This window comes from Drosophila teissieri, chromosome X, assembly GCF_016746235.2.
Source record: "Drosophila teissieri strain GT53w chromosome X, Prin_Dtei_1.1, whole genome shotgun sequence".
Lineage (NCBI taxonomy): Eukaryota > Metazoa > Arthropoda > Insecta > Diptera > Drosophilidae > Drosophila > Drosophila teissieri.
In genome coordinates, this window is record NC_053034.1 from 16,840,003 (window position 1) to 16,865,244 (window position 25,242).

At 40.4% G+C, this 25,242-nt stretch overlaps 4 protein-coding genes across 5 annotated transcripts; 2 read left to right on the forward strand and 2 right to left on the reverse strand.

Annotated features, from left to right (window-relative positions):
- The first annotated feature begins 15 nt into the window (after window positions 1–15).
- On the forward strand, window positions 16–2,178 carry LOC122625020 (malonate--CoA ligase ACSF3, mitochondrial). The gene is made up of 3 exons (XM_043804837.1): window positions 16–208; window positions 278–467; window positions 529–2,178. Exons 1-3 carry the CDS (start codon window positions 131–133, stop codon window positions 2,085–2,087), a joined length of 1,827 nt encoding a protein of 608 aa, XP_043660772.1. The 5' UTR covers window positions 16–130; the 3' UTR covers window positions 2,088–2,178.
- A 25-nt stretch (window positions 2,179–2,203) lies between these two features.
- Window positions 2,204–3,147, reverse strand: LOC122625023 (antigen 5 like allergen Cul n 1). 2 transcript variants are annotated; one of them, XM_043804847.1, is made up of 3 exons: window positions 3,034–3,147; window positions 2,536–2,945; window positions 2,204–2,462 (listed from the first exon to the last, which is right to left on the reverse strand). In XM_043804847.1, the coding sequence occupies exons 1-3, from the start codon at window positions 3,145–3,147 to the stop codon at window positions 2,240–2,242; spliced, it is 747 nt and encodes a 248-aa protein (XP_043660782.1). In that variant the 3' UTR covers window positions 2,204–2,239. The 2 variants fall into 2 exon arrangements, with proteins under 2 accessions (XP_043660782.1, XP_043660781.1); XM_043804846.1 differs by having other exon boundaries at window positions 2,536–2,948.
- Window positions 3,148–8,699: 5,552 nt separating this feature from the next.
- Window positions 8,700–14,135, forward strand: LOC122623804 (sarcoplasmic calcium-binding protein). The gene is made up of 4 exons (XM_043803145.1): window positions 8,700–9,216; window positions 11,727–11,948; window positions 12,581–12,889; window positions 12,949–14,135. The coding sequence occupies exons 1-4, from the start codon at window positions 9,076–9,078 to the stop codon at window positions 13,180–13,182; spliced, it is 906 nt and encodes a 301-aa protein (XP_043659080.1). The 5' UTR covers window positions 8,700–9,075; the 3' UTR covers window positions 13,183–14,135.
- A 4,167-nt stretch (window positions 14,136–18,302) lies between these two features.
- Window positions 18,303–19,040, reverse strand: LOC122624568. The gene has a single exon (XM_043804207.1). The coding sequence runs from the start codon at window positions 18,898–18,900 to the stop codon at window positions 18,592–18,594; it is 309 nt and encodes a 102-aa protein (XP_043660142.1). The 5' UTR covers window positions 18,901–19,040; the 3' UTR covers window positions 18,303–18,591.
- Between the last annotated feature and the right edge of the window lie 6,202 nt (window positions 19,041–25,242).

Consider the following 25,242-nt stretch of genomic DNA (forward strand, 5'->3'; position numbering starts at 1 on the left):
GAATCGTTTTGGCTTTTCAAGCGATAGCAATTGAAAATCGGAGCTAAATTCTGCTCTCCGTACTATTCACTCAAAAAAAAGCGCCACACGAATCAGAAAAACCAATTACAAAAAACTACAAACATAAAAGATGCTGCTACTTCGACGTTGCCACAAGTTAAAGTTGCGTCCATGGGTTCGCCTTTGCTCCGCCGAGTTGATACATAAGGTAATCAATCTATGCTAATTAATTATTTCTATTAAATATTCTAATAAATTTCCAATTTGTGTGCTTCAGGATGGCTTCATCGAGAAGCTGCGCCACAGTTTCGACGAGGACGAGCGCAGCAATCTGGTGGTGCCCACGTTCAAGAGGGCCATGCTCTATCCGGATGAGATCGCCGTGAAGGACATGACCGGCGAGTACACCTACTTCCAGTTGTACCTGGCCGCCAAACGTCTGGCCATTCAGATCTCCAACATATGCGGTAAGTGGGAAAACTATCTGCTCCGTTTATTTCACTGGTAAATCCTTCTCTGTGTTTGCAGGCAGCGCTTCGCTATCGAATGTGACATACTTGTGCTCGAACAACGCGCTGTGGATAGCCATACAGTGGAGCTGTTGGATATCCGGACAGGTGGCGGTGCCACTGGAGTCCGGCCAGGCGATGGACCAACTGCAGCGCCAGGCATCGCACTGCAAGACCAAGCTGCTGATAGCCACACCGGAATTCGAGTCACTGGCGCAGGAATTGTCGCAGGATCTGAAATCGGCCACCATCATTTTGGATCACGCCTTTGTGCCCACGGCCGAGAGTGTGTCCTCCACATCGATGTATGCCAAACAGCTGGTGGGCATCCAGGGAGTCATCCTAACCGAAAGTACGCTGCCCAGTGACTTCTATGCCAAGGCGCCGGCCATGCTGATCTACACACCCAATGCGGTCAATAATCCCAAGCCCGTAATGTTGTCCCATCGGAATATCGACGCACAGGTGCGCTGCTTGATCGCCAGCTGGCGTTTGGGACCCACGGACTGCATGCTGCCCATTCTGTCCATGAATCGCATGCACGCCGCCTTGGGAGCCGTGCTCAATGTGGGCGGCAATGTGGTGCTGCAGCAAAAGTTCGACGGTCACAATGCGTGGAGTGCTCTCCTGGGCATAAATAGCCCATCCAAGCAGCGGGTCACGCTGTTTCTGGCCATGCCCATTGTCTACAAGCGGCTGATTGCCGAGTACGAGAAAATGTTTGCCAAGGACTCGCGCATGGTTGAGTACATTGTGAATCATTGCCGGCAGAAGATCCGTTTGATGGCCACCGCTTTCGCGCTGCTACCGGACTCGGTGTTCTACCGCTGGCGCGAGATTACGGGTCAGAACATATACGAATACTATGGCATGATGGAAACGGGCTTGGTTCTGGGCCATCCACTGGATGAACCACAACGCGATGGGGCAACAGTGCAGGTGTCTGCCGCAAACAGCAACGCCCTCAATGACTATCGTCCGGGCACGTTGGGTGCGCCGCTGAAGGGAGTCACCGCCCGATTGATCAGCAATACGGGTGACGAGCTGATCACCTGCAAGAACGAACTGGGCGGCACCGTGGACCACGGCCTCATACAGGTGGAGGATATCGGCGGTGACACGTCGTTGACGCAAACCGTCATTGGTGAACTGCAAATCGCTGCCTCCCATTTGGTGTCCCATACGTTGGCCAGCCACAATCCGGAAATGGAACCGGGAACCACAAACAACAAGGAGCAGCAGCAGCAGAGCACCCAGGATGGTTTCTTTAAGACCGGCGACATTTGCGCCTATCGCAATGGCAACTTTTATTTTCTGAGCAAAAGCAGCGATGTGTTCACCGTCGGCGGCTATAAGGTCTATGGATCGGAGATCAAGAAGGTACTGATCTCACATCCCAACATCAACGATGTGGCTGTCCTGGGCATACCCAATAAGTTGTGGGGCCATCGCCTGGGCGTCATATGCATTGTATCGCCGGATGCGGATATTGATTTGGATGCGATCAAGACGTACTGCTATCGCCACCTGCCCGCCCACAAGTGCCCCACCGTTTTCAAGACGCTCGTTTCCAAGTAGAGACGTAAGACGTAAGACTTCTGCGCCCTTCGCTACAAATTCAAGTGATTTCCGACTGTTATCCAAATAAAGCTTCTTTCCTTGTCATAAATATTATAGTAAATAGTCATAGTAAATATAATTTAGATTGAATTGTATTTAAGCATTTGCATTTACAGAGCAACACAGAGCGGCGCATAAATGGGGTCAATGCCCTTTGGGCACCCACTGCCGGCCTTCGCGCACTCGCCGTAAACGGGCTCACCAACCACATTTGTATACGCGTAGTTGCAGGCCAGGTAGTATTGCTTGAATTGAGTCCTCTTGTAGGACACCAAGCCACAGCCCACAGCAGAACTGCGCTCGTTGACCAAAACGGTCAGGTGGCCAATCGATCTGAAAATAAAAGTTAGAACAAAGCTGTAACTATGGAAAATGAAGGGAAAAGTAAGGGAAGTAAGTAACATACGATACTTTGTTAGCGTCAAATTTCTGCAGATCCTCGGCGGCAATGTCCTTTTCCTCGCCTGCCCACTCCGCCACTGCCGTCTCGAGGAGCACCGCTGACGTCACATTCATCCCAAGCGAATATGTGGCCACAAAGAGATTCTGGCCAGATTGCCGAAACTGCTCGGTGTTGTGACACCCATCATGCGCCACCACACAGGTTTTGGCATTCAAGAGCGCCAACTTCTCCAGTTCCTTACTCCATTCTATTTTGGCCATTTTGCAGGCGGGCCGCCTTATCTTAGCCTTGCCACTAGCCCACTTTTGTCTCACCAAATTGTGGGCCCTGAGCAGTAGTTTCTTATCCTTGAGATTCAGTTTAATCACGCTGGCATCTTTGGGACAGGAGCTGCCAAAGGATGCGTTTACATTCTGCTGCTCACATTAAAATGGAAATTAATATTACTATACTATTACCACATGTTTAATGTAATAGATGAGATGGAATTGGACCACTTACACACGCTATATGGGTGGTTCCTTTGGGACAGAGATCCTGTCTGCAAAGATTCTCAGCCAGGCTTTGGAGCACCAGCGATAGTACGAATATATTTACCACCGTATAGCCGGACATTTTAGAATCTTTGTTTAGCCCTTAACAAATGCAATGTGCTTTTATATGCATGTTCTATCGTGTTTTAGTTTCAGTTAGTGTTATCTCCTTGCAATTGGCACGACAATACTTAAATCTAGAAAATAGCTATACAGTTATAACCCATTTACATTTCACTCAGTCGCCTTCAAACTGCAAAAAAACTGTCACGAGTTTTGTTTTTGGCCAAACGAAAAACATTGCCACGCCCACGCCAGCGCCCATATATTACAAAAGCATGCAGAGATATGGTAGATTACTGCGTAATCTTTGTTTACAATTTTGTTTACGCCAATTTTTGTGTTAACGTGACGGGAACAACGTAGTCGTATCGAAATTACCCTTTTTCCACTCTTCTTCTTCTGTTTCTTCTTCTTCTTGGGAGCCAGATAAAGCCAAAAGGCGAATTCTAATTGGCAGCTAAAAATAGCAGGCGATGGGAAAAACAACAACCTATTTACAATTATTTCAAACGGGAGTTCGCACTGCACAGGGAAAAAATATTGCTTTAAATAGTACATAATAGTAAAAGGGATATTGAATGATTATCAGTACAATTCAGAACTTTACATAAGCTTTTACAGCTTATGTTACTGTTAATGGTTACATAAACATTACCAAGTTTTAAAACCACTCAGCAAAAGACAACTGTTTATGGTATTGAAACTGAAGAGCGTAAAACTCGAAAGTGCAATAATGACCGATGTTAACTTGTTTTTTTCCAGTGTGGTGGAGATCCACTCGCCACTTAAGGAGCTTTCAATCGGCCGACATCAGGGTTAAATGTCTAATGTTATATGCCGGTGTGGATTGCCACCCAAAAAAAAAAAAACACTCACATGGCTCTTATGTTTGTTTAGATTTTTAGCATGTTTTTGTTTTGGTTTTGTTTTTCTGGGCCACGTTGTTGATTTTTGTTTTCCTTTCTCAGAATGCCGTTGTGTTTGAAGGCCAATTACACAAGCACTAAATGTGTGTTTATTGGCCATAAATAAAAGATTAATTTAGGTTATTTATCATTACCGATAAAGGCGAACTCAAGCCGCATAAATCCATCAATTTTAGTTCTTTGAAAGAAAACTACGATTGTCTTATAGTTTAGTTAATCAAACATTAGCTTTTCTTGAAATCTTTCTCTCTTGGTATTTATAAAGTTATGTATATCGTAACAAAAATGTTATGATTTGCTTACATATGCAATATGGACATTCAATATTTGTGTACTTAACATATTATTACTTACAGCGCTCAAACTCGTTACGTTAAGTGGCTCTCAAACTGTAATCCCAAATCAACAGCCTTGTTTACCCGCCAAATTTTCGAGCTCTTTGTGTACCGAACATTTTCGAAAAGCAGTGCCGAGTTTTCAAATCTGTTTTGTGTTTGCCTACTTCATTTTCATTTTCATTTCGTATTTGTTTTCTGGCCTAATCTTTGCCGTAAAGTTGGACTGGCTTTTATCGCCAGCTTTTTGGGTTTTGTAACCCGCGATGGTCAGAAAGTCATGTGTTGTTATTTTTTGTTTTGGGCGTTGCTGTTGTTTTTGGCCTTTTATCAGCCATTATAAGCAGGTCGCTGATAAGGCGGCCGTCAGATGTAATTTAATTAATTACACGACAAAAAATACATTATAACAAACCAAACTATTACTAATCACGCATTTTGAAAATTTAAATATATTGCATGTAATTTTTTAAAAACTTCTTTTGTAATTATCATACTTATAATTAAAAGTATACTTGCATTTTCTTACTGTGTATGAAAACCCTTTTAAGTTTTTCCACGTGAAATTTGGAGTGTTTTGAATTGGAAAAATGGAAGACCTACGACAACAACGTGGAAAAGGATGCGTTGCAAGTGGCACGTAGTCGCTGCCTTTTTCTTGTCTTTTTTTTGTTCTTTTTGGTGCAGGCAACTGGAAAACTTACACGCACACACACCAGTGCACGACGCAATTAAATTTTATGTCATTTTATTTAGAGCCGTCGCAGCACGACTTCTCTGCCAGCGTCGACGCCGCTCCTCTGTCGCCGGTGTGTCGACGTGCCAAAATCCGCATACTGAAAGAAAAACTAGTGAGTCCGCAACAAAAACAACCCTTTTGCTTAACCCTCGAAACAGCCGTGTTAACAAACAAAAAGTAGAAAAAATTAAACGCATTAAAAAAATTTAATTTTTATAAACTCAAAATGGTAGAAAGATAACTATAGAATTTTGAATTCGAATTTAAAATAACCTTTTGTTCTAAATATTACATAACATAAATATTACATTACATAAATGTTACATTACATTCTATGTTATTACTTTCTATTTTGCGTAAATGTTCGAAAAAAAACAATGAATATTAAACTGTTGTCATTGCAGAGGGTTAAAACAGCATCCAACGAGAAACTAGATTATTTTCTGCTCACATGTTGCTGTGCTTTAATTCACTATTTATTTTTTTTTTAACTTTTTTTTGAGCCGGCGTTGGGGCGCAACACGTACGCCAAAAAACAGAAAGGCTGGAAGGCAACAACAACACCAGACACTCGCTCATCACTCACACACATACATATGTGTATGTACGCACATCAATATAAATGGCGTTGCGGAAATCTGAAATGGCATCCAAACTGTGGAACTGTGAAACTGCGGACCTTGAAAAGCGCGACAAGAAATACTAGAAACGCAGAAGCAGAAGCAGAAGAAGAAGCAGAAGCTAAAAAGAAGCTGAAAACAACAGCACAAATTCGTGGAGCATGGAGCACAAGGTGAGGCAAGACGAGACGATCTTGTCCAATATTCTAGGGTACCTCGAATCGCACACGTGTTTGTTGTGTGTGTGCTCGACAACGATCCACCCATTCCAATTGGAACCCAGGCACACGCCCGAAAATCACATAAAACAGAAACAAAATCTCGGTAGCGGACTTACAATTACAATACAGTGGGCACTAGCTAAGGTGGCAGTCTAAAGAAGTACTGAGTACTAAATGTTCCTAAGAACTCTTGATTTATGTTTTAGATTTATGCATCTCTTACATTTAAGATTTCAAGCATTTCATTGAATTTAAAAAATGTTCTTTTTAAAGCCAAACGTGCGAATATCTACTGCGTTTTTTCACCTCTTTTGCGCGCGCTTTTATATTACGCATTTTAATTTTCGGCAATTGAATTTTGGAGCTACTTATGTATGTACGTATATTATATGGTACATAGATGTCATGTGGATCGTGGGTGTAATGTTAAATGCTATTTGTGACGTCATTAGACACAGGTCGTGTGGCTCCAATTTACGTTGTTTATTTTGCCCATCTCCCACTTCCCCCCTCTGTTTAGTTTTGCAGGTGCAGCGGCAAATAGATTATAATTTATGTATTTGTAGCGGGCGCATGCTATACTGCACACACCCTATACATACATACATACATATGTACATTTGTATATACTATATGGCTGAGACCCTGTTTTCGTGGTCATATGTTTGCAGTTGTTTTGTGTTGTGTTGTGTTGCTTTTGTTGTTCCTGGACCTGGTGTTACGTGACGGTCGGAAAGTCAGCAGACAGCCGATGCGCCGGTCGAATTGTTCTCGTTGCAAGCACACGTCCACCCCGAAACAAGTGACGTTTATGCGGTGCTAAAAATCATGAGAATATTATAAATATATGAGAATATTATGAAAACATTATGAGAATATTATGAGAATATTATAGGGATATCAAATACGCATCTAGTATTATCAGCAGGGTGATAGTTTTTATTGTGCTATAATATTAGACAAATTATATCATAATTCGAATTATAAAACTTATTACACAATAATACAAGCATAAGAAATATTTTGAATTCAAATGCCATTACTTGTTTGTTTTAGGAATACCCCAGAAGCAGAACGTTCTCGCCCAAATGCTCCATTATCTTTATAAACGGATTAGGTTCAATTTATCTCGAGTTCACCGCCGCATAATCCGCATTGGAAACTTCCCGGCCGCTCACATGTTTTGGTTTTCCGTCTGTATTTTCAAGTTTTTGCCTCCGCAGAGTGCAGTGCACTCCGCTTGCCGCATACGAAACGGTAAAGTGGGGGGCCTTCGATTTGTTGTGTTTTTACGTCAAATGTTGCACTTCTTGGGGGGACCAGTGACTGTAAAACTGTAGGGGATTTATGAAAGCATTGATCTTGATTGGCAGTAAAAACTATTAAAACGAAGCCAGATAATAGTGAACTAGTGGAGCTGATAATTCCCTTTAATTTTTACCGGCCTCTGATATATCCATTTCGAATTTACTCCCCCCTTATTAATTTTTCGGTAGTTTCTTTTTTGTTTTCGTTTTTTCTTTTTTGAGTGGTTTTTTTTGGGTCCAAGTCCACTGGCGCTTATTTGATCAAGACTATTATACAATCTTACACGTTAACGTACATACATACGTATACATGTATGTATGTAACTAGTCTGTTTGGGTGTTTACAGTGAAGGTACCAGAAATAGTGCTGCACTGAGAAGAATGATCAACATATAACGTATCCTTTTGGACACTTTGGAGAAAATTAATTAGTTTTAGGAAACTAAAAATGCTATTTCCTACAAAATAGTCAGTATTTAGAAACAGTCTTTTGATATTTTATGTTTCTAATAAGTGTTGTAATGATCCTATTACACTTACCGCACACGTATGGGTGTAAACATGCGTTTTGCTGTGGGGTAATGAAGTAGAACAGCAACGGAAAAACAGAAACTATTGTTGCGTGTGTATGTAACTTCATATGCGTGTGAGTGTGTGTGTGTGTGCGTTGAGGGCACTTTTGGGGGAAGTGGGGCGCGAGGGGTGAAGGGTGACTTGGGGCATATTGTATTGGACCGACAGTTTGTCACACGCAGCGACCTAAATACGCACACTTGATGATATTTTCATTTTGAGTTTTGGCTTTTGTTTTTGTTTTTGGATTCTTTCCTTCACGTTATCAATGGAAAACTGTGATGCATGTGTGTGTGTGGAATCCCATGTTTATATAATGCATTTTCCTTTGGGCTCTCATTTGTAAATGAATAAAGTTCACCATTTAAGCGAGGTTTGACATTCACTGGGTTCTGTGTTTGTTTGTTTTTGCCTCTTCTTTTGCTCCTGCTTCCTCTTCATTTTCTTCTTCAACCGGCTTACATGGCCTGCCTGTGTGTTTGTACTTACATGCGTACAGCAGTGGTCGCAAAACTAGAAACTATATCAAATATAATTAAGCTGGTCTTAACATTGGTAAACCATCATATTCGAAGTATTCTTAAAACACACATGTATGCAGATAAAGTAGGATTTTGTAAATATCCGAAAATGTAACTACTATTGTTTTGGCTGCAGTAGTGTGTGTTGTCTGCTTGTGGTAACAATTCCAAGTAGCAGCTGTTCTCCTCGCTCCCTTCTTATGCTGTCCTCTCCTCTCCACACCTCTCACACAACACACACTTTTGCACTCCCGCTCACACACACACTGATAGACCGCTCTGCTTTTACAGGCGTCGACGTCGACTTCTTTTCTTTGCGCAGCGATGGTTTTCAAAACGAATTCGAACGCTTAAGCGAACGGTTGTGTTTACTTCCAAAACAAAGATATAAAAAAAAAGAAAAACTGAAAAACTGAAAACTCAGAGAAATCGAAACACAAATTAGCGGACTCAAAAGAAAAAAGTGCAACAAAACAAAGCAAAAACTTTAAAGAAAACATTTTTTTGTGGTGCATCTTCGAAGAAAAACCGGTTGTTAAATGCGCGTTGCAATCGAAATAATCGCAAGAGTTAAACAACAAAAACCCTAAAAACTAAAGCAACGTTGCACATTTTCTCGAGTGCAGCTCAAACTGTAAGGAAAACGAAGCGAAAATTGTGGAAAAATTAAAGAAAACCGAGCCTAAAACTTGACCGAAAAACAAAATGGCATTCTCAATCGTGAGCCGTGGTATTTTGCGCACTTCAAGAGAAATTCTGGAACGCAACATGGCCGCAACTGTCGGCGTTCTGCAGCAGACCGCCTCCCCGCCCCCAAACACGCCCATTTCGCACAGCGATTGTCACGTAAGTGCATCTTATTTATCACAGTGCATTCAATATCTAAGTGAATTGAAAGAAACTGTATGTTAAAAGAAATCGCAGGGTTAAAAACAAGCAGTTTGAAAATAATTTACCTCAAATTAGCATCATAAAGAGGGCAGGAAAGAACAGTTATTAAAACAAGCTGAAATGCAACAGTTTTAAGTTATAAAGTTTAAAACCAGTTCCACAAAAGATGTTCCACCAAAAAACAGCTTCCGCAAGATATGTATGTACATATACATATGTACATCAAAACAAAGCAGAGAAATAGAATCGCAATTCGAAAAACGGTAACATGGGGGGAAGGAGAAATGTAATTGGGGAGGAAGAGGGGAGAATAGAGACAAGCAAGGGAAGCGGAGAATGAAAATTGGGAGCGGGAATGTTCACGAAACGAGGCCAGTGCTAAGTAAACTGTAGCAGTGCATCCGAAACTGTACGAAGTCGAACTCAATTTTATTTTATTGATATAACTACAGATAAATACATTTATTCTGAACTATTATTTTAGCAATACGAGATTGGAATTATAAATTCTCTGATATTAATTTTCACATTATATTTTCGTTGTTCGCAGCGTTATATATTTCTGATTGTTGAGTTGCATTGATGATTGACTAGAAAATTCATATAGCAAATTTGTTGCAAATCAATCATTAAAGGGCGCAGCACTTCAATCAATCAATAATAAACAAGAAAACCGGCACCGAAAGAGGCATATCCCTAAATAAAACAAAACAAGATACAGTAAGATAAACAAAAGAAAACCACACACAAAAAAACGTTGGTATTAAATCAATACATTCACTATATTGTTCAGTTAATATTTAAACATGTTTCATCTTATTTTTATGTTAGCTTTGAAAATACCGGCCAACATGTGTCACAATTATTTACATAATTGTATCAGTTTCGAAACGAAATTTATGATATTATGTTGATATTATTGACTCAACATACATACTTACGTACATATATATGTAACCAGCTAAGCCAACATTAATACCTATTGGTATTTTCCACCGTGTACTCAGGTGAAAGCTTATTTTCCCTTCTCACCGACAACAACCAACCCCCTCATTTTGACAGTCGGAAAACTGCGCAAATTCTGTGGCAGGAAAATCCTGCGCAAAAGCATTGAAAATAGAAAACAACAGAAGTTTCTCATCCGTTTTTTCTCTTAGCGCCCCGGAAAAAGCAGTTTTAGAATCACAGGAAATGATTAAAGTGGTTTTAATCGCGATTTTTCTACTTCTTGTTTGCTGCTAAATTAACATTGACCTGTTGCTCGACTTTGAGTTTTATTTGCCGACTTGTTACTCTCTGCCTCTTCATTTTCTACATAAATCATTGGCATTGTTTTTTGTTTAATTTTCTTATAGTCGAAACGTGTTTCTCTCTATTTTTTTTGTGAGACGCGCAGACATTTAAATGAAAGGAGGCCCGTGTTTTTTGCATTCATTAATTCGTATTTTGGAGAAACTTGTTTACGAAAAAACCGAAAAACAGAAAAACAGTAACAATCCAAAGTTCGTTTAACCAAACGAAGCAACTGGAACCGAAAAAGGTTCCAAAACACTCCAATACAATAAGCGTGCGGGCTTTATGATAATGTTATATGGCATGGTGTGTATGATATCATCGTCGTCGGTGGCTGGCAACATCTGTTATTGGATTCTTTCTTATCGAGAGCCATTGAAACTCTAAACGTTTACAAGAGTATTCCGTTTCTTGTAATTAAAAATGAGACGAGCCTTTTATCTTTTTCGAATGGCATTGACGGTAGCTGTCGCACAGATGATGGAAAACACCTTTCTTCGAACTGGTTTTTGGCATCTTTCACATATATTTATCTTTTTCATCTATTCATCTTTGTTGCACTGTTTGTATTATATTTCTAGAATACCACGCAGTTCTTATGTATATGCCATATATCTTTCATATTTATTGAAAATTCTTTACCTACTAGCTTACAGTTTCTTCTGTTAAGTTTGTAACATACATGATCGCCACGTGGTTTCTTACCATTGCTGAGAGGCTCTCAAACTGTGAAACTGACAGTTTTTTGAGATACATTTTGACAGTCATGCTGTGGCACTTTTATGGAAAAACTCGTAAACGAGAATAATAAAAAAAGAACAGATAACGAATGTGGTTTAGAATTGTTTTGTGTGTAAACAGAACTGACCTTAACAATGGGAAAACAACAAGCACAACAAAAACAACACGGGAAAACAGCAGTGCGCTGAGTTGTAATTAAAAACATAATGATTGCTTACGAACCGAAGGGCATACAGCAATCATATCAACAACAAAAAGAGCATTCAGCTATGGGGCTATGAAAACCGAATAAAATAGAACAATAGCACACAATAGCACAATGATTGGGTAATATTATTAATGATACATTTGCAACAGTTTTCCAAAGCACATTCAAAATGATTTACTTTACTTTACATTTAGCTAATTTCCAATTTGTCTGCCAATTTCAGCGCCTCTTTCTGGCAACTGGTGGCCACATGTGTGGACATGGAGCACAACACTCACTGCTGTGGCATCAAATGCCAACTGCCGTGGTCCAGGCTGTCCGTCAATATTCAAAGAAGGCCGGAGCGGCCAAATTGCGACGTGAGGTGGAAAGTGATAGCGATTCCGACTCGGACGATGAGTTCGAGCGTCGTCGCCAGAAAATGGATTCCAAGCGCAGCGAACGGGTGAGTGAACTGAATTGCTTCAGAAATGCATAACCATAAACCCAATCAAAACATAGACCCATAAAACTCACGGGTCCACGTGGCTTGGTCCACGAGAAATTTCAATTGTGTTCGCTGGGCAGGCGAAGAAAACGTGTTTCGAAATTTGGTTATCGCGCTCAATGTCGTTTTTTGAACCTGCTTAGCGGCATTTTAAAATAGTTCAACATTGTAACCCGGTTAACAGCGGTCATTTAACAGTGGTAACTGGTTTTCAGTACGGACTGTATTACGATCAAAGCTTTGGTTTTGGTTGTGAATAACAAAAGAATATGAAGCTTAAAGCAGTTGGTTGATGGCAAAGTATCCTGCTTTACAAGCAGTTCACCAAGCAGTTCCTTTAAGTCCTTGAAGAGTTCATTGTTAAAAGCATCTAAAAGCTCGCAAGCAGTCGGGCTAATGTCCTTTAAAGCTTAAAAGCTTTACTTTTCGAGTGCATAAGTAGTTTGAAATAGGTAGAAGAATTAGAAAGAACTTTGTAGTTTGGAAAGCTTTTAGGACTTCCTGTGCCTCGTTTTAACTCAAATATATATTTATTTATAACTAAAACGTAAGGCAAACCAATTAATATGTATATTTTTCCTCATTTCCAGGGCGACTCAGCCTTCTGGCGCCGCAAAATGCGCACTCTGCACCGCATTTTGGACGTTAACCACGATGGCGTTGTGTCCTTCGACGACTTCAGTTTGCTGGCCAAACGCTTCAGCGATCTGGGCCATTTGAGCCCAGAGGTCGCTGCCGAGTTCAACGATGTGATCAAACATACTTGGGAAGAGCAGTTTGGGGAGATAACCCCGTACAATCTGGTGACTGCCGAGCAGTTTCTCACCGATCTGCACCATCGTCTCAACGACAAGAAGATGGCCAAGCGCATTGGTCGCTTCCTGCCCTACTTGTTTAAGGTTGGTCTAAGGCATAAGCACATTATTGAAGAAAAACTAATTTTCCGGGTTTCTTTTAGGCTGTGGACTTTGATCACACTGGCCATTTGGATCTCGAACAATACAAGCTCTTCTTCCGTTGTCTGGGACTGACCGAAGACGATGCTGCCGTTTCATTCGCTGTGATAGACAAGAACGGCGATGGCCAATTGTCGCTCAAGGAGTTTGTGCATTTGGGCCGCCAGTTCTTCCTAACCGAGGACGACTCGAAGATATCGAAAATGTTCTGGGGACCGCTGGTCGCCGATCATTGACGGGTTGCAGTCACTGCTGTAGATTACAATACAACCAAATCAACAATAACCCAACACAATCCTTACTACAATCAAGATTATCAGAACCATCAATACAACAACAACAACGACCGATGCCATAACATCGGCAACAATAACACCAATGAGCCAATGCTACATACATTAAAAACGACAACGATGTTGGCCAATAACAATTACAATAAGTTAGTGGCCACATCGTTGCCAACTCGCGTGCAGGCGGCAGGCGGCAGTTGGCTAAATCTACAGCATGTGGCGCCGCATAAATCGGGACCGAAAATGAACATTAGCAACACCACCAACACCACGATCGTTATAAGGAACATGAGCATTTACGACTTTTTACGGCAACACTTGGCAAGTTCGAAGCGCCAGCGCTCGACCTTTGAACCCCATCCATCGGCCAGTACGTATCCCGCCTCCAAGATGCGCAAGCACAACTTTAGTAACTACCAAAAGGAATGGGAAAAGGAAGGCCGACAGAAAGATTATTATTATAATAATAACAACAATCATAATAATAATAATAATCATCGAAGCAAGGGCAAACCATCATTAGATGACTATGATATAAGATTCTTTTTCTACCTTAACTCGCTAATATTATTCACGATGTCATGCAGTCGTCAATCGGCCGCCGAGGGCGATGACCTCAAGCATTTAATTTGCGACCGGATCCGAAAATTCGATCGTGTACGGCGAAAGGCAAGGAAACGCCGCAAGCGAAGGCCCAAAAAGCTGGTCGAGGATCAAATGCAACATTTATAAACTTGGAAAAGTGTAGCTACATACTTTATATTCACGGTCACCCTATTTACCATATAATCGATTATTTTTTTGTCTAGTTAAGAGTTACGTTTAACTGATATATTACACAATACAGCAAGCATGATATAACGGAATAAAACTGATTTTTAAATATACTATAAACGATACGATCTTTCTGTCACTATTATTATTCTGCTCAAACTATTTCACTAATTATAAAGCGAGTTTATGCTGCTGTGGACTTGTATTTTATTCGATCGAAGGAAGCCGTTTTCCACATTTTACGCAAATTGCATGCGAATGGAAAAAGGCGAGCAGCAGACGCTACTTCCTTCCCGTTGCTATTTGTACATGCATTTTTTTCAAATTTTCCCTCACTTGGCATCTGCGGCCACATATCATTATGTAAGCGCCAGCGAAAAGGATTTGCGATATCAACTGAAAAGTGTTTAGCTGGAGTTTGCAAGGCTACAAAAAATGTTACCTAAAATACGCGACGGGTGGAGCCAAGTCTCTAAATACTCTAAAGTAAAATTGTTTAAACTAATAATCCAATATCTATGCATAGCTTAAGTGGCTAGCATTGTTTGGTTATGATATATAGTAGTAAATGGTCAAAAGATCAAGTTATATTGCGATGCAAAATGGAACTTAGCAGGGCATACGCCCAAACGCCGTAGATAGGGCATTCAAAAATAAGTTACGTTGTGGAAAAGGGCAAGAAAAACTTGTCGCGCGTAAATCTCTGCGATGGCAACCACCCACGGCCGTCTAGGCTGGCTGACCAGAGCTCATTATGCGCATTTGTGCTGGGCGGGAATGGGAAGTTCCCCTAACATAAGGACGAGGATGGTGGTACGCCCATTTCTTTCCTTTACTTCTAGTCCTTCGCACTAATTTTTTCCTTTCCAGCTGCCCCGCAGCCTCATTTTCTGCCCCGCACCGCGGCTCGTTTTTTATTCATTTGTAGCTAATAATTTTAATGCTATTCAAAATTATGTTGACAAAAAAAATAATATATATACATATATATTTAGGAAGAGTGGGCTGAGTGGGCGTTGGAAGCCATGTGAAAGCATTTTTCGGAACACACACACACACACGGAATGGCGCTTATAAATTGCATTTGTATCTAAAAGGACATTAATTTTGGTTGCACGTTGCAAAAATGTTTCATTTATTTTTACAATGAAACACAGATTGTATGCGGAATATAGCTGAATGCTTTTAAAAACTTAAATTTAGCTTAAAAACTTAAACTAAAAAATTTCCCAAAATTAAATCTACAAAATGTATTATCGAAAGTATTTTTCAGTGCACTTGTGAGCAAGCAGTGTTCTCGCTTTTCTGTTCCTTTTGCGCATTTCTTACTCGCTTCAATATTTTATAATTTAATTTTTTTACTTTTTCCTTTATTTTTTTTTTATTTTTTGGTTGTGCCACGCACATGACGACCATCGCTAATCCTTTTGCCTCACATATACACATATACTCGAGGAAAAACTCACACACACACTTGCACTGCTACATCTTTCATTATGTAAATGCACGCTTTACACATTTTTTTCCAGATGCACTGTCCACTCTGGCAGTCCAACCCACCACCTACCACCCATCACCCCCCTCTAATTTTTTTTTAGCATATTTTTTATTTTCCAACTTGGGATTTGGCCGAGTGTGTGTGTGTGTGTTTGTGGCTCTATATGAATAAAATATATATCACATACTTACATGTAACTGGTTAAGTACATATGTAACCCGCCTTCGTCGACTCTTCCACTAATTTACATCTTTTACTCTCCGTCGCTTGATTTTTTTCCATGGTCCACCCTCCACCCTCCTCCGTCCTCTATTTGCCATTTTAACGTGTTTTATCGCGTTCTAAGAGCAGTTTTTAAAAATTAAAAGCACGTCCTAAGTCCACATTTGGTCAACAGCTGCTGTCCAAGATGGGAAAGCTACCAAACGATTTTCCGCACTCCTTCTCCTTCTTTCCGGATTTCCATTCGAGTCACAGTCCACTGAAGCCTGATCTAAGCTCTATACTTGGTTTCAATATAGAGAACTGAGCGTTAATCTTTAACTAACTCATTAACTATATTTAGCTCACCTGTTTTCTAAGCAGATTTTGCTGTTTTAACTCTTTGGCGCAGATTGCCTTTGCGGTGGCATAAATTTCGCAGCTAATCATAGACAAAAAACGAGAGACTCGCAACTGGCGGGGGGTTAAAGGACACATACTTATCCAGCGGAGGCCATAAAAGTGCGCTAATGTTAACCCGTTGGCTCCTGTTTGAATTACAACACCGCCCACATTCCGAAAAACACATGCAATGGGTTGGGGTTAAGGCGGCGTTATGCTGTTGGCATGATAATTTAATTACAGCACTGGGATTGGGTTTTGCGGCAAAGGCGGCATCAATCTGGAGCTTAGACAAGACAATCTTCCACACGAGTATATGGCATCTTAGTCTTAACACCGTTTGGCCAACCTTACGAGTCAGATAAAAAAGGAACAGGCACACGGTGTACAACCGAAGCCGTGGCAATCCCCGCCAGTGTGGGCGTCAGAAATTAATAATGGCAGACGAATAAATGCCCTAGTCGAAGGTATAAGGAAACTGGAAACTCACTTAAGACGTTTGCAAATTGCATAGAAGGTACTAGCGAAGCAGAAATTTGAGAATCGCGGAGGAAGGCACTAAAAATATAATGAAGATCGCGGAGGAAGAAGCTAAAAATATAGTGAAAAGGGAAGCTAAGATGCCATAGCTATATTAGAATCTTGAGAATCGCGGAGGAAGGCACTAAAAAATATACTGAAGATCACGGAGGAAAAATATACTGAAAATGGAAGTTAAGATGCCATAGGTATATAAGAAATTTGAGAATCGCGGAGGAAGGCGCTTAAAATATACTGAAGAGAGAAGTTCAAAACGCGGAAGAAGAACCTACAAATATACTGAAAAGGGAGGTTTAGACACCATAGCTACATATATTAAAAACTTGAGAAGCGCGTAGAAAGGCGCAAAAATATATTAACAATGGAAGTTTAGATGCCGGATATTTTAAAATCTATAAAAATGCTCCATAAAAATGATATTAAATATTCTGAAATTCTTGATGATATACATAAATGCATACCCTAACCGACGTAGCCCTATCTCCTGTGGGTGCCCGCCTGCGATGTCAGGGTATAATTATATATTAAATTAAGCCATTTGCATGCGCGTATTTTTGGGCCCCCCTCCTTTCGCCACCCCTTTTGGTGGCCGGGCTGTGTTGTAGATTATTAAAAATTATGTCTCACAGTAGGACATGCAATGCCGGCAACCCTTTCCCCACATTGCCACATAGCCACATAGGCCACATTAACGTGCCTGAGATAAGAAGCAGGCAGCAGTTGCAAAAATTGTTTCACTCTTTTCTTTTTTTGGTTTTTGTTTTTTTGTACTTTTTCGGTGGGAGGTTTTAGCCCCTCACATTTATTACTGTTGTTGCTGTGTTGTTGGGCCAACGCAAATCCACGCAAAAATTATATTTTGACGTTTGTCAGCGGTTGGCGGCGTTGCGGAAAGGGGAAGGGAAAGGGGAAGAGGTGGGAAATACGAGCCAGAGAAGCCTACATGGCAAAAAGATAAAGAAGCAAAACAAGAAAGTGCAGAGGACACCGGGGTTAAGAGGTTGAGGGGTTAAGGGGGGTCGCAGGCACAGTGCCGCGTTAACCCTAACCCCAAAACGTATGAAATGCACTTTGGGGGTCTGGGGTCGAATGCTCTACAGTTGGCATAAGCAGTTTCAAATGCTTTTAAAGGGTATTATTTATTATATGCATTTTTATTAGTTAAAAACGACGATTTTGCAGATAAATAAATAATGCCTAATCAAGTAACTTTCGTTTGGAAAATAATGATATTTGTTGAATTCTATTTAATATAATAGGAGATCCACAATTTGTACGCCGCGCTGTTAGTTCTTCGCGCGAAAACTTATACATGTCGGTGGCAACTCTGGCCGCATTCATACCTTAGGGAGGCCGCCTCGTCCGAGATTTGTTTAACTAAATTTATATTCTAAATGCCGTCCTGCCGTCTGTCCTGCGGTTCTGCTGGGCTTTTTTGCTGCCATGCTTTGTTGTGTGCCACTGCTACTCTCCCCCTGTGACATAAGCCACGGTGCTTAGTTTTAAAAACTTATTTTAATGTTGGAATTTAATTCGTTTTTTTTTGCGCTTTTTTGCCATTGTTGTTGTTCCAGTTGGCAGTGTTGGCCTTCTGCGATTTGGGCCTGGCCAGATGTCCCAACTCCACTCTTAATACATTTAAATTGCTAGCTGTGTGTGGCATGGTAACGAAGGATCTTCATAGTTTTAGTATTATTTGCACCTTTTTTTCCACGCACTTATTTATTTGTAAAATTAATTTTGCGTAACATTAGTTAATTATCAGGTGTGCACAAATTTCGAGACGACGCCAGACTACAAGTTACATGTGAGATTGATTTTACGTTGATTCAAATGGCTACTACAACCGAACATCGAACACAAAGCGAACTGGTTTAATTGGGATTTTGAGGGTAGACAAGGGTTAAGGTGTGTAGATCCATCAGATGCATCAGATGCATTCATTTCTTCAGCACACGAATGACTTGCTGCCAAAACTTGAAACCCTTTAGCCGCAATCGAAGGTCCTGCAGAATTGCGCCAATATTTTGGGGCTTGTTGTGGGGCGGCATGGGGAGCATGGCATCATCGGGAGCCACCTGGGTACCGCGATAGGATTCGACGACAGCGCGACGAACGCGCAGGGTTGCCGATGACATTTGCGGCACTGGGAAAATGGGTTCCACCAATGGCCCCGTCATCCTTGCCACATACTGCTGCGCATAGTTGATCTTCACTTGGTTCTGGTTGTGGTTCATCTTCAACGCCATCACTTTGGTAGGAACTCTGGGATTTGATTTGTTGGGATTTGTGATTTGTTAAGAAAAAAAGTGTTAAATAAATAAAGAATTGTTTTTCTTAATTTTTGGTTGCTTATCGTTCAGCGGGTGAGAGAAAACTGAACTCTACTCGAATGTTCGAGCTTCAGGTGACAGGTCAACCCTACGTTTCTCGCTATGATATCTATGTTTTTTCTTTGCATGAATTCCATTCATTTTTATAATCCAATCATATTTTATCAGCAGCATATATAATGCTACCTCCGTTGCTGTTGACTTATTCATGGTTTATTTTGATTTCATTACGCTATAGTTTGTTAGATTTTTATGGTTCTGACCTAAACAAATATGCCAAAATCGCGTACACTGTGCACGCAAAAGGACGATAGGTTTTTTGGCGAATTTGGTTTTTCCTAAATTTCCACATTCCATCGAGAGTAGTTGGCAAATAATTATGTTAACTGCATTGCGGACACGTTTCATGTTTATAACTTATAAAATCCGCGTGTATGCCGGAAAATTGCCGTGCAATTGTATTTGGCCAAAATTCATCAAATCGGACCGTGCCACCGTGTTTAGGGCCAAAAATCTCCTGGCCATGGCTAAGCTTTTGGGCCTTTTGTTGTTACTTCCGTTGGCTTCTGTTGGCGGTTTCTGTTGGCGGTGCGTGTGTTTTTGATTTTTGCAGGTGGCACACGGCGCCAAACGGAAGCGAAACGGCAACGACACCTTTGAGTGAAATAAATGATAATGGCCTCAATGATTATGCATCGGCACGTTTCTCATCGCGACAACACACACACAGCTACACCACACTCACACACACACAGAGAGGGGGGAGGGGGGAAAGGATTGAGGACTCGGGATTCAGGATTCAGGATTCAGGCGGTCGCTGGTTTACCGTTTACCCGTTAGCTGTTTTTAGCTTTGTGGCTTTTCCTGTTGCTGTTGCTATATTGGCGCACTGAAAAAAATATTTATTTCATATGGAAATCTCACACATTTATGATTCCAAAATATAACTTTTATACCTTATAAGCATTTGCTGCTTAAAATGTGCGCATTAAATATGGTCTACAATCACTGGGAAATTTTTTGAACATTTTTTTCAGGTGCCTTTACCGTCATTTCCACGATTTGCCAAACAAATTACAAATTGGGTTTAACTAATATTTTTTTCTCCGCTTGTTTTTTGTTTGTGTGTATACGCGAGTGTGTTGTTCTTGTTTTTTTGTTTTTTTTTTAATGTTTTTCCGCTGCCATCGCAATTTTGCTGGTCCAGTTTGGCGGCTGTTGTTATAGCTACCTTTCTGCGGTTTTCCCCTTTATTTTTTATTGTTGTTTGATTTTCGCGGTCGCGCGTTTGGCTTTTCATTTCATTTAACACGCCCGCCAATGTTTTTGCGGCGTTGGCTGTGTCAACAAATCGCCACCGCCCCCTTTTTTGCCCCGTTTGCCCCTCCCCCTAGCCCTCATTCCACATCCCGCCCACATTCAACCCATGTTAGAAATGCATTAGAGTCTGTTTGGCAGGTGGGTTCATATTTTTGGGGTCTCGTTTTGGGGCCATAAAATATCAGCGTTCCATTTACAAAAAAAAAAAACAGAAAAAAGGTTTATCAAAAAAAGAGGTGGCAAAAATAAGCACTTGTTTGTTGATTTTATTCGAGACTTTGACTGGTAAAATGGTACAAATAAATGGTAGAAAGTCAACCATGAAATGGGGTTAATTAAAAATATTCTAAGAGGACGACCAGCAATTTAAGCATTTTAAAAGTATCTTAAATTTACAGATGTTTCTCGTTGGAAATCTATGAAATAGTATCGAGAAGCACTCACCAATCGTTGTCTTTTAAAGAACCGCATAAATATGAATAAATAAATATGATAGTAATTTGTGCATTTAATTAAAACTATGATAAAAGCATGCGGAATATTTCACAAGCTGGCTGACTTGTGTGTGACCAACTGCTGTATGCCATATGTACGTACTTGCATTTCAGAGGCTACACACACATGCATATATAGGGCAAAAAAAGAAGAAAAAAATAAAGAAAAAGAAAGAGGGAGAGGAAGAGGAAAGGAGGGAAATAAATGAGTGGGGTAATGGAGAGAATGAAGAAGAAGCCGGGGGAAGAAATTAAAATAAAAATTGCTCATAGCAAAAATCTTGCGCTGTAATTACATCATTTATGCAGGACGAATATGTCGTTTTGTTCCTCGCCTGCAGGACAAAAATACAAAAAAAAAAGGAACCATACCCCACCACACACACACACACACACACAGATGTGTGTGTCCTGCGCGCCTGCATGTGTGTTGGTGGCTGCCGGCAAATGCCTTTCAAATAAATACGAAACGGTCAGCGGAATAATAATCAGCAGTCGCGTCTCCGTGTCTTAGCTATATGTATATGTGAATATATATATTTATATATATATATATATCTGACAAGGAGACACGTACTGTCAAGCGAAGAAGGATAGCGTAAAATGTGGGGAAAAGGGGGAGAAAATCATGCCAGAGTAGCAGAAGAATGAAGGACAGATCAGCCAGTAACCAGTACATATATATGAGTTTTTAAAGTGACTCTAGGAATGATCATATATGTACATACCTCATAAATAGTTTCTATTTTAATACCGAAAACATGGTACTTTTTGAATATATAAGTTTTCTTAAAAAATATTCTTATATTTGTTAATAAAAAACTTCTTATAAACATGGTTACTTTAGGATATGTTTCCTTGATAGGTTTGCATTGCTTTTCGCGCACTGCTTGCACTCAAGTTCTTCACTGCTTGCGACCAGATGCCAACGCTGGCCGATGGGGGCGCCACACTCATTATTAACTGCTCCTGTCACGCCCCCCCACCGCCTCTTCTTCGGTCGGCACACATTTAATATGAGAAAATGGTTTCAATTTTTTATGCGCTCACTTTTCTATGCTTTGCTAAACACACAAAAAACGCATAATGCTCGAGAGTGTCCTGTTGCAAAAAAAAATGGCCTTTCGGGTGGGGCACATGGGGCCAAAGAAAAGGGGGGCGGGGTGTGTGTGGGGTATATTTGTGCTGATGTCGCTGCGATACTTCCGCCAAAGTGGCACAAACAGTTGCAAAAAAAATATATAATATTATATATCAGCGTTGCGATTGCTGTCCGCTTGTCCGGTTGTCCGCTGCTCCCTCCCATTTTTTTAAATAATTTTTTTGTAGCCCATGCTAAATGTACAACCGAAATAATGTACGAGTATTGTGAAAAAAATGGTATATATTTGGGATAGATGCATGTGTGCATATGAATGTAAAAGAGCACTAATTTTGTAAGGACACGCTCTCCCTCGGACAACGGACAACTCACGTAGCAAGCAGGAGAATGCACTGCGGAAAATTTGCATGAACCATTAATTAGCAAAATTTATAAAATCCATAACATGGCTCAAAATTGTTGGATCATTGAATGATATTACATGCGCAACTCTGGGCATTGAGAAATTGTAACTAAAGTGAACAGCTAGCTGCATATTTTGTGAAGCAATTATTGTTAATTTTTTGTAGGGGTAATATTATTAAAATTGTAAAAAAAATAAAATTAAAAAGTTTAATGTATAGTTAGTTAGATAATTCAATTGCAACACTTTCAGTATATGACACTTAGAAATCTAAAATCAATAAACTAAGTTATGGATGTTTGAATTCCAGTTTTGGGTCACCCTAATCCAAAGACAATTTTTCTGGTTTCAACATTAAATAACAAAATTGTTGGTGCATTTTTTTTGATAGTTTTGCATTTGGTAGCATCATAAAAATTATTAGCAAAAATAACCAAAAATCAAAACATTAAATAGATAAAGATTTAGATAATTAAATTACAATAAACTTTAAAAGCCGTAGTTTGGGTTACCATTCAAACCCATTGCAAAATCATCCGATTACTCTTGAAAGTAGTTATAGTAGTAGTTATAGTTATTATTCTTCTAGTTATATATAGTTGTAATTAATTTTTGCGAGTGCAAAGCGAAGCATGTGGTACATAAGTAGACGTCGACTTGGACGATGACATAAAAAACGCCTGGCTAAAAAAGTTGGAAAAAAGACAGCAGGATACACTCACACCCAGTTGCGTATGCTAAATGGCCAGCGGCCCTGGGTTTTGGTCATCGTCATCTCTCCGTGGCGTACAAATGACGGCTTCCGCTTGTGCATATTAAGCGTGAAGGATAATAATTTTACACACACCACACACCATACACCATACACCACCCACCCATCCACCCATCCAGCAAGTAACCCGCACATAAAGCATACTCCTCACTTCTTTTTTTTGGTTAACAAAAATGGGTATTAATTTTACTTACGGTTAAATATATGCGAGCTGTACGCCACGTTTGTCTGCGGTCGTTGTGAAACAGGATGTGAGTAAGTATTCCGAAGTGAAGGGGCAGGAATGCAAATAGATAGTAACTTCTGTGATTAAACACACGCTTTTTCTATAAAGGGTTACAGTTGTTTTAATATTTGCTAATTCTGGTCTTCAATTTAATAGTTGCAGTATAGTATAGTCAAAGTATTTTGCTTAAATAACCAAGTTACAAAATATTTAGACGCGTTTCCTTTGCAGGTACAGTTGTGCCTTCGAATATTAAGGACAGTCTTGGCCAAAAAGCTCTTCAGGTGGAAAGCAAGTCTGCCTCCTGTTGCTGCTGTTTAACCAATTCGAAAATGCTGCAGCTAATCACATACAATTCAATTCGTTTTACAATTTCAACTAATTTCCATTTCAATTAACTTGCTAAAATGTAATTTAGCAGGACTAGCAGCCCAGGACGAACCCATCTAGAATCCAGGTGGTGAGCTGGCCGAAAACCGCGTGCAAACCGTTCGAAAGGAGCATGACCGACTGAGGACGAGAAGCAAGGACGAAAAGGACGATGTTGCAGCGCTGACAGACAGTTGCCAGCACGGCACACATGTGCTCATAGTAATAGTATAGTATCCACTTGCTATTTGCCTTTTATAGTAAAATAACTCTTACCCTAAAAGTGCTTTTTCATTTAGCAATATGTGAATTCATTGCTATAGGCTTGCTAATTTGTTTATTTGAAGATGGTCACCATTTTTATGAATTTTGTAATATTTGTACTATTTTGTTGACCTCAACTGCGCTGGTACACACATAGCTGAAGGCAGAAATCTGTGCGGTTGGTATGCGCTCAAAATCGTAATTGGACTACAACTGTAAAATCAAACAACTGACTCGACGGATAGACTGAGTGGGTGGATTGGGTGGTGCAAGTGGTGCGAGTGGTGCGAGTGGGTGGGTGGGCTGGTGGCCACTTGGTCAGACAGGTGCAGCAAACGGCCGCTACCACATTTCTCCGCATTTCTGCTGCTTTCTCCATCCGCTTTCACTGCTGCTCACTGACGAACCTGACAAAGGCATAAACGAATCATGCACATGGCTGAGTTTTCGCCCCAGCCGACCAAGGAAATCACTGACAGACCTTTGGATGTCCTTTTGCTAATTACTATATTCCTATAAAAGCAAATGCTAATAATGTTATGCCACTATAAAGTTATTAATCAACATACAACGTCAAGTTCAGTTTCAGTTGGAAAGCCTGTTAGAAAAAGCATATACCCCTTGAAAGTGTAGTTAATAACACAAAAAAAAGGGATTTTCAAATCTGAAATTTATTCCATTTCAGCTACAGTTTCATTTGTGGACTACTACGGCGCAACAGTTTGAAAATGGTTATTAAGTTGCAGTCCCACCAGTTTTCCACTTTTCCAGCTTTCCACTTTTCCTGCGATCAACAAGCAGTTGGTTACTCAAACAAGCGCAAGTGCAGCCAGGATAATGATAATTCCAGGAGCTTCCAGTGCGGCGCTGCTGGCATCGCAGGGCAATTTCAATAAATCAACAAAATTTTGCAAATAATTCAAAAATTTGTCTTCAACTCATTTGCGAGCACATTAAAATGCACATTTCACAATTATGAAATTTATGAATCCTTTGTGTGTGTCTGTCTGCCCCTCTCCTCTCCACTCCTCTCCACTTCGCTTCGCTTATGTATATTTATGTCAGAAATACAATAAGAGAAAGGAGAAGAAACAAAAAAATAAAATATAATAAAACTCGGAGGGGGAATGGGCGCCAAAAGTTTATTTAACCGTTAAAATGGGCAAAGCAATGTCTTGCGCAGGTGAAATTTTACGTGTAATAAATTTGTTGGCTTTGCCCCGAATGTTACAACGAAAATTGGCGGGCGGTTGCTCTTTGGGGGTGGTAGGATATAGGGGAAGGATATGGGGCAAGGATATGGGGGCA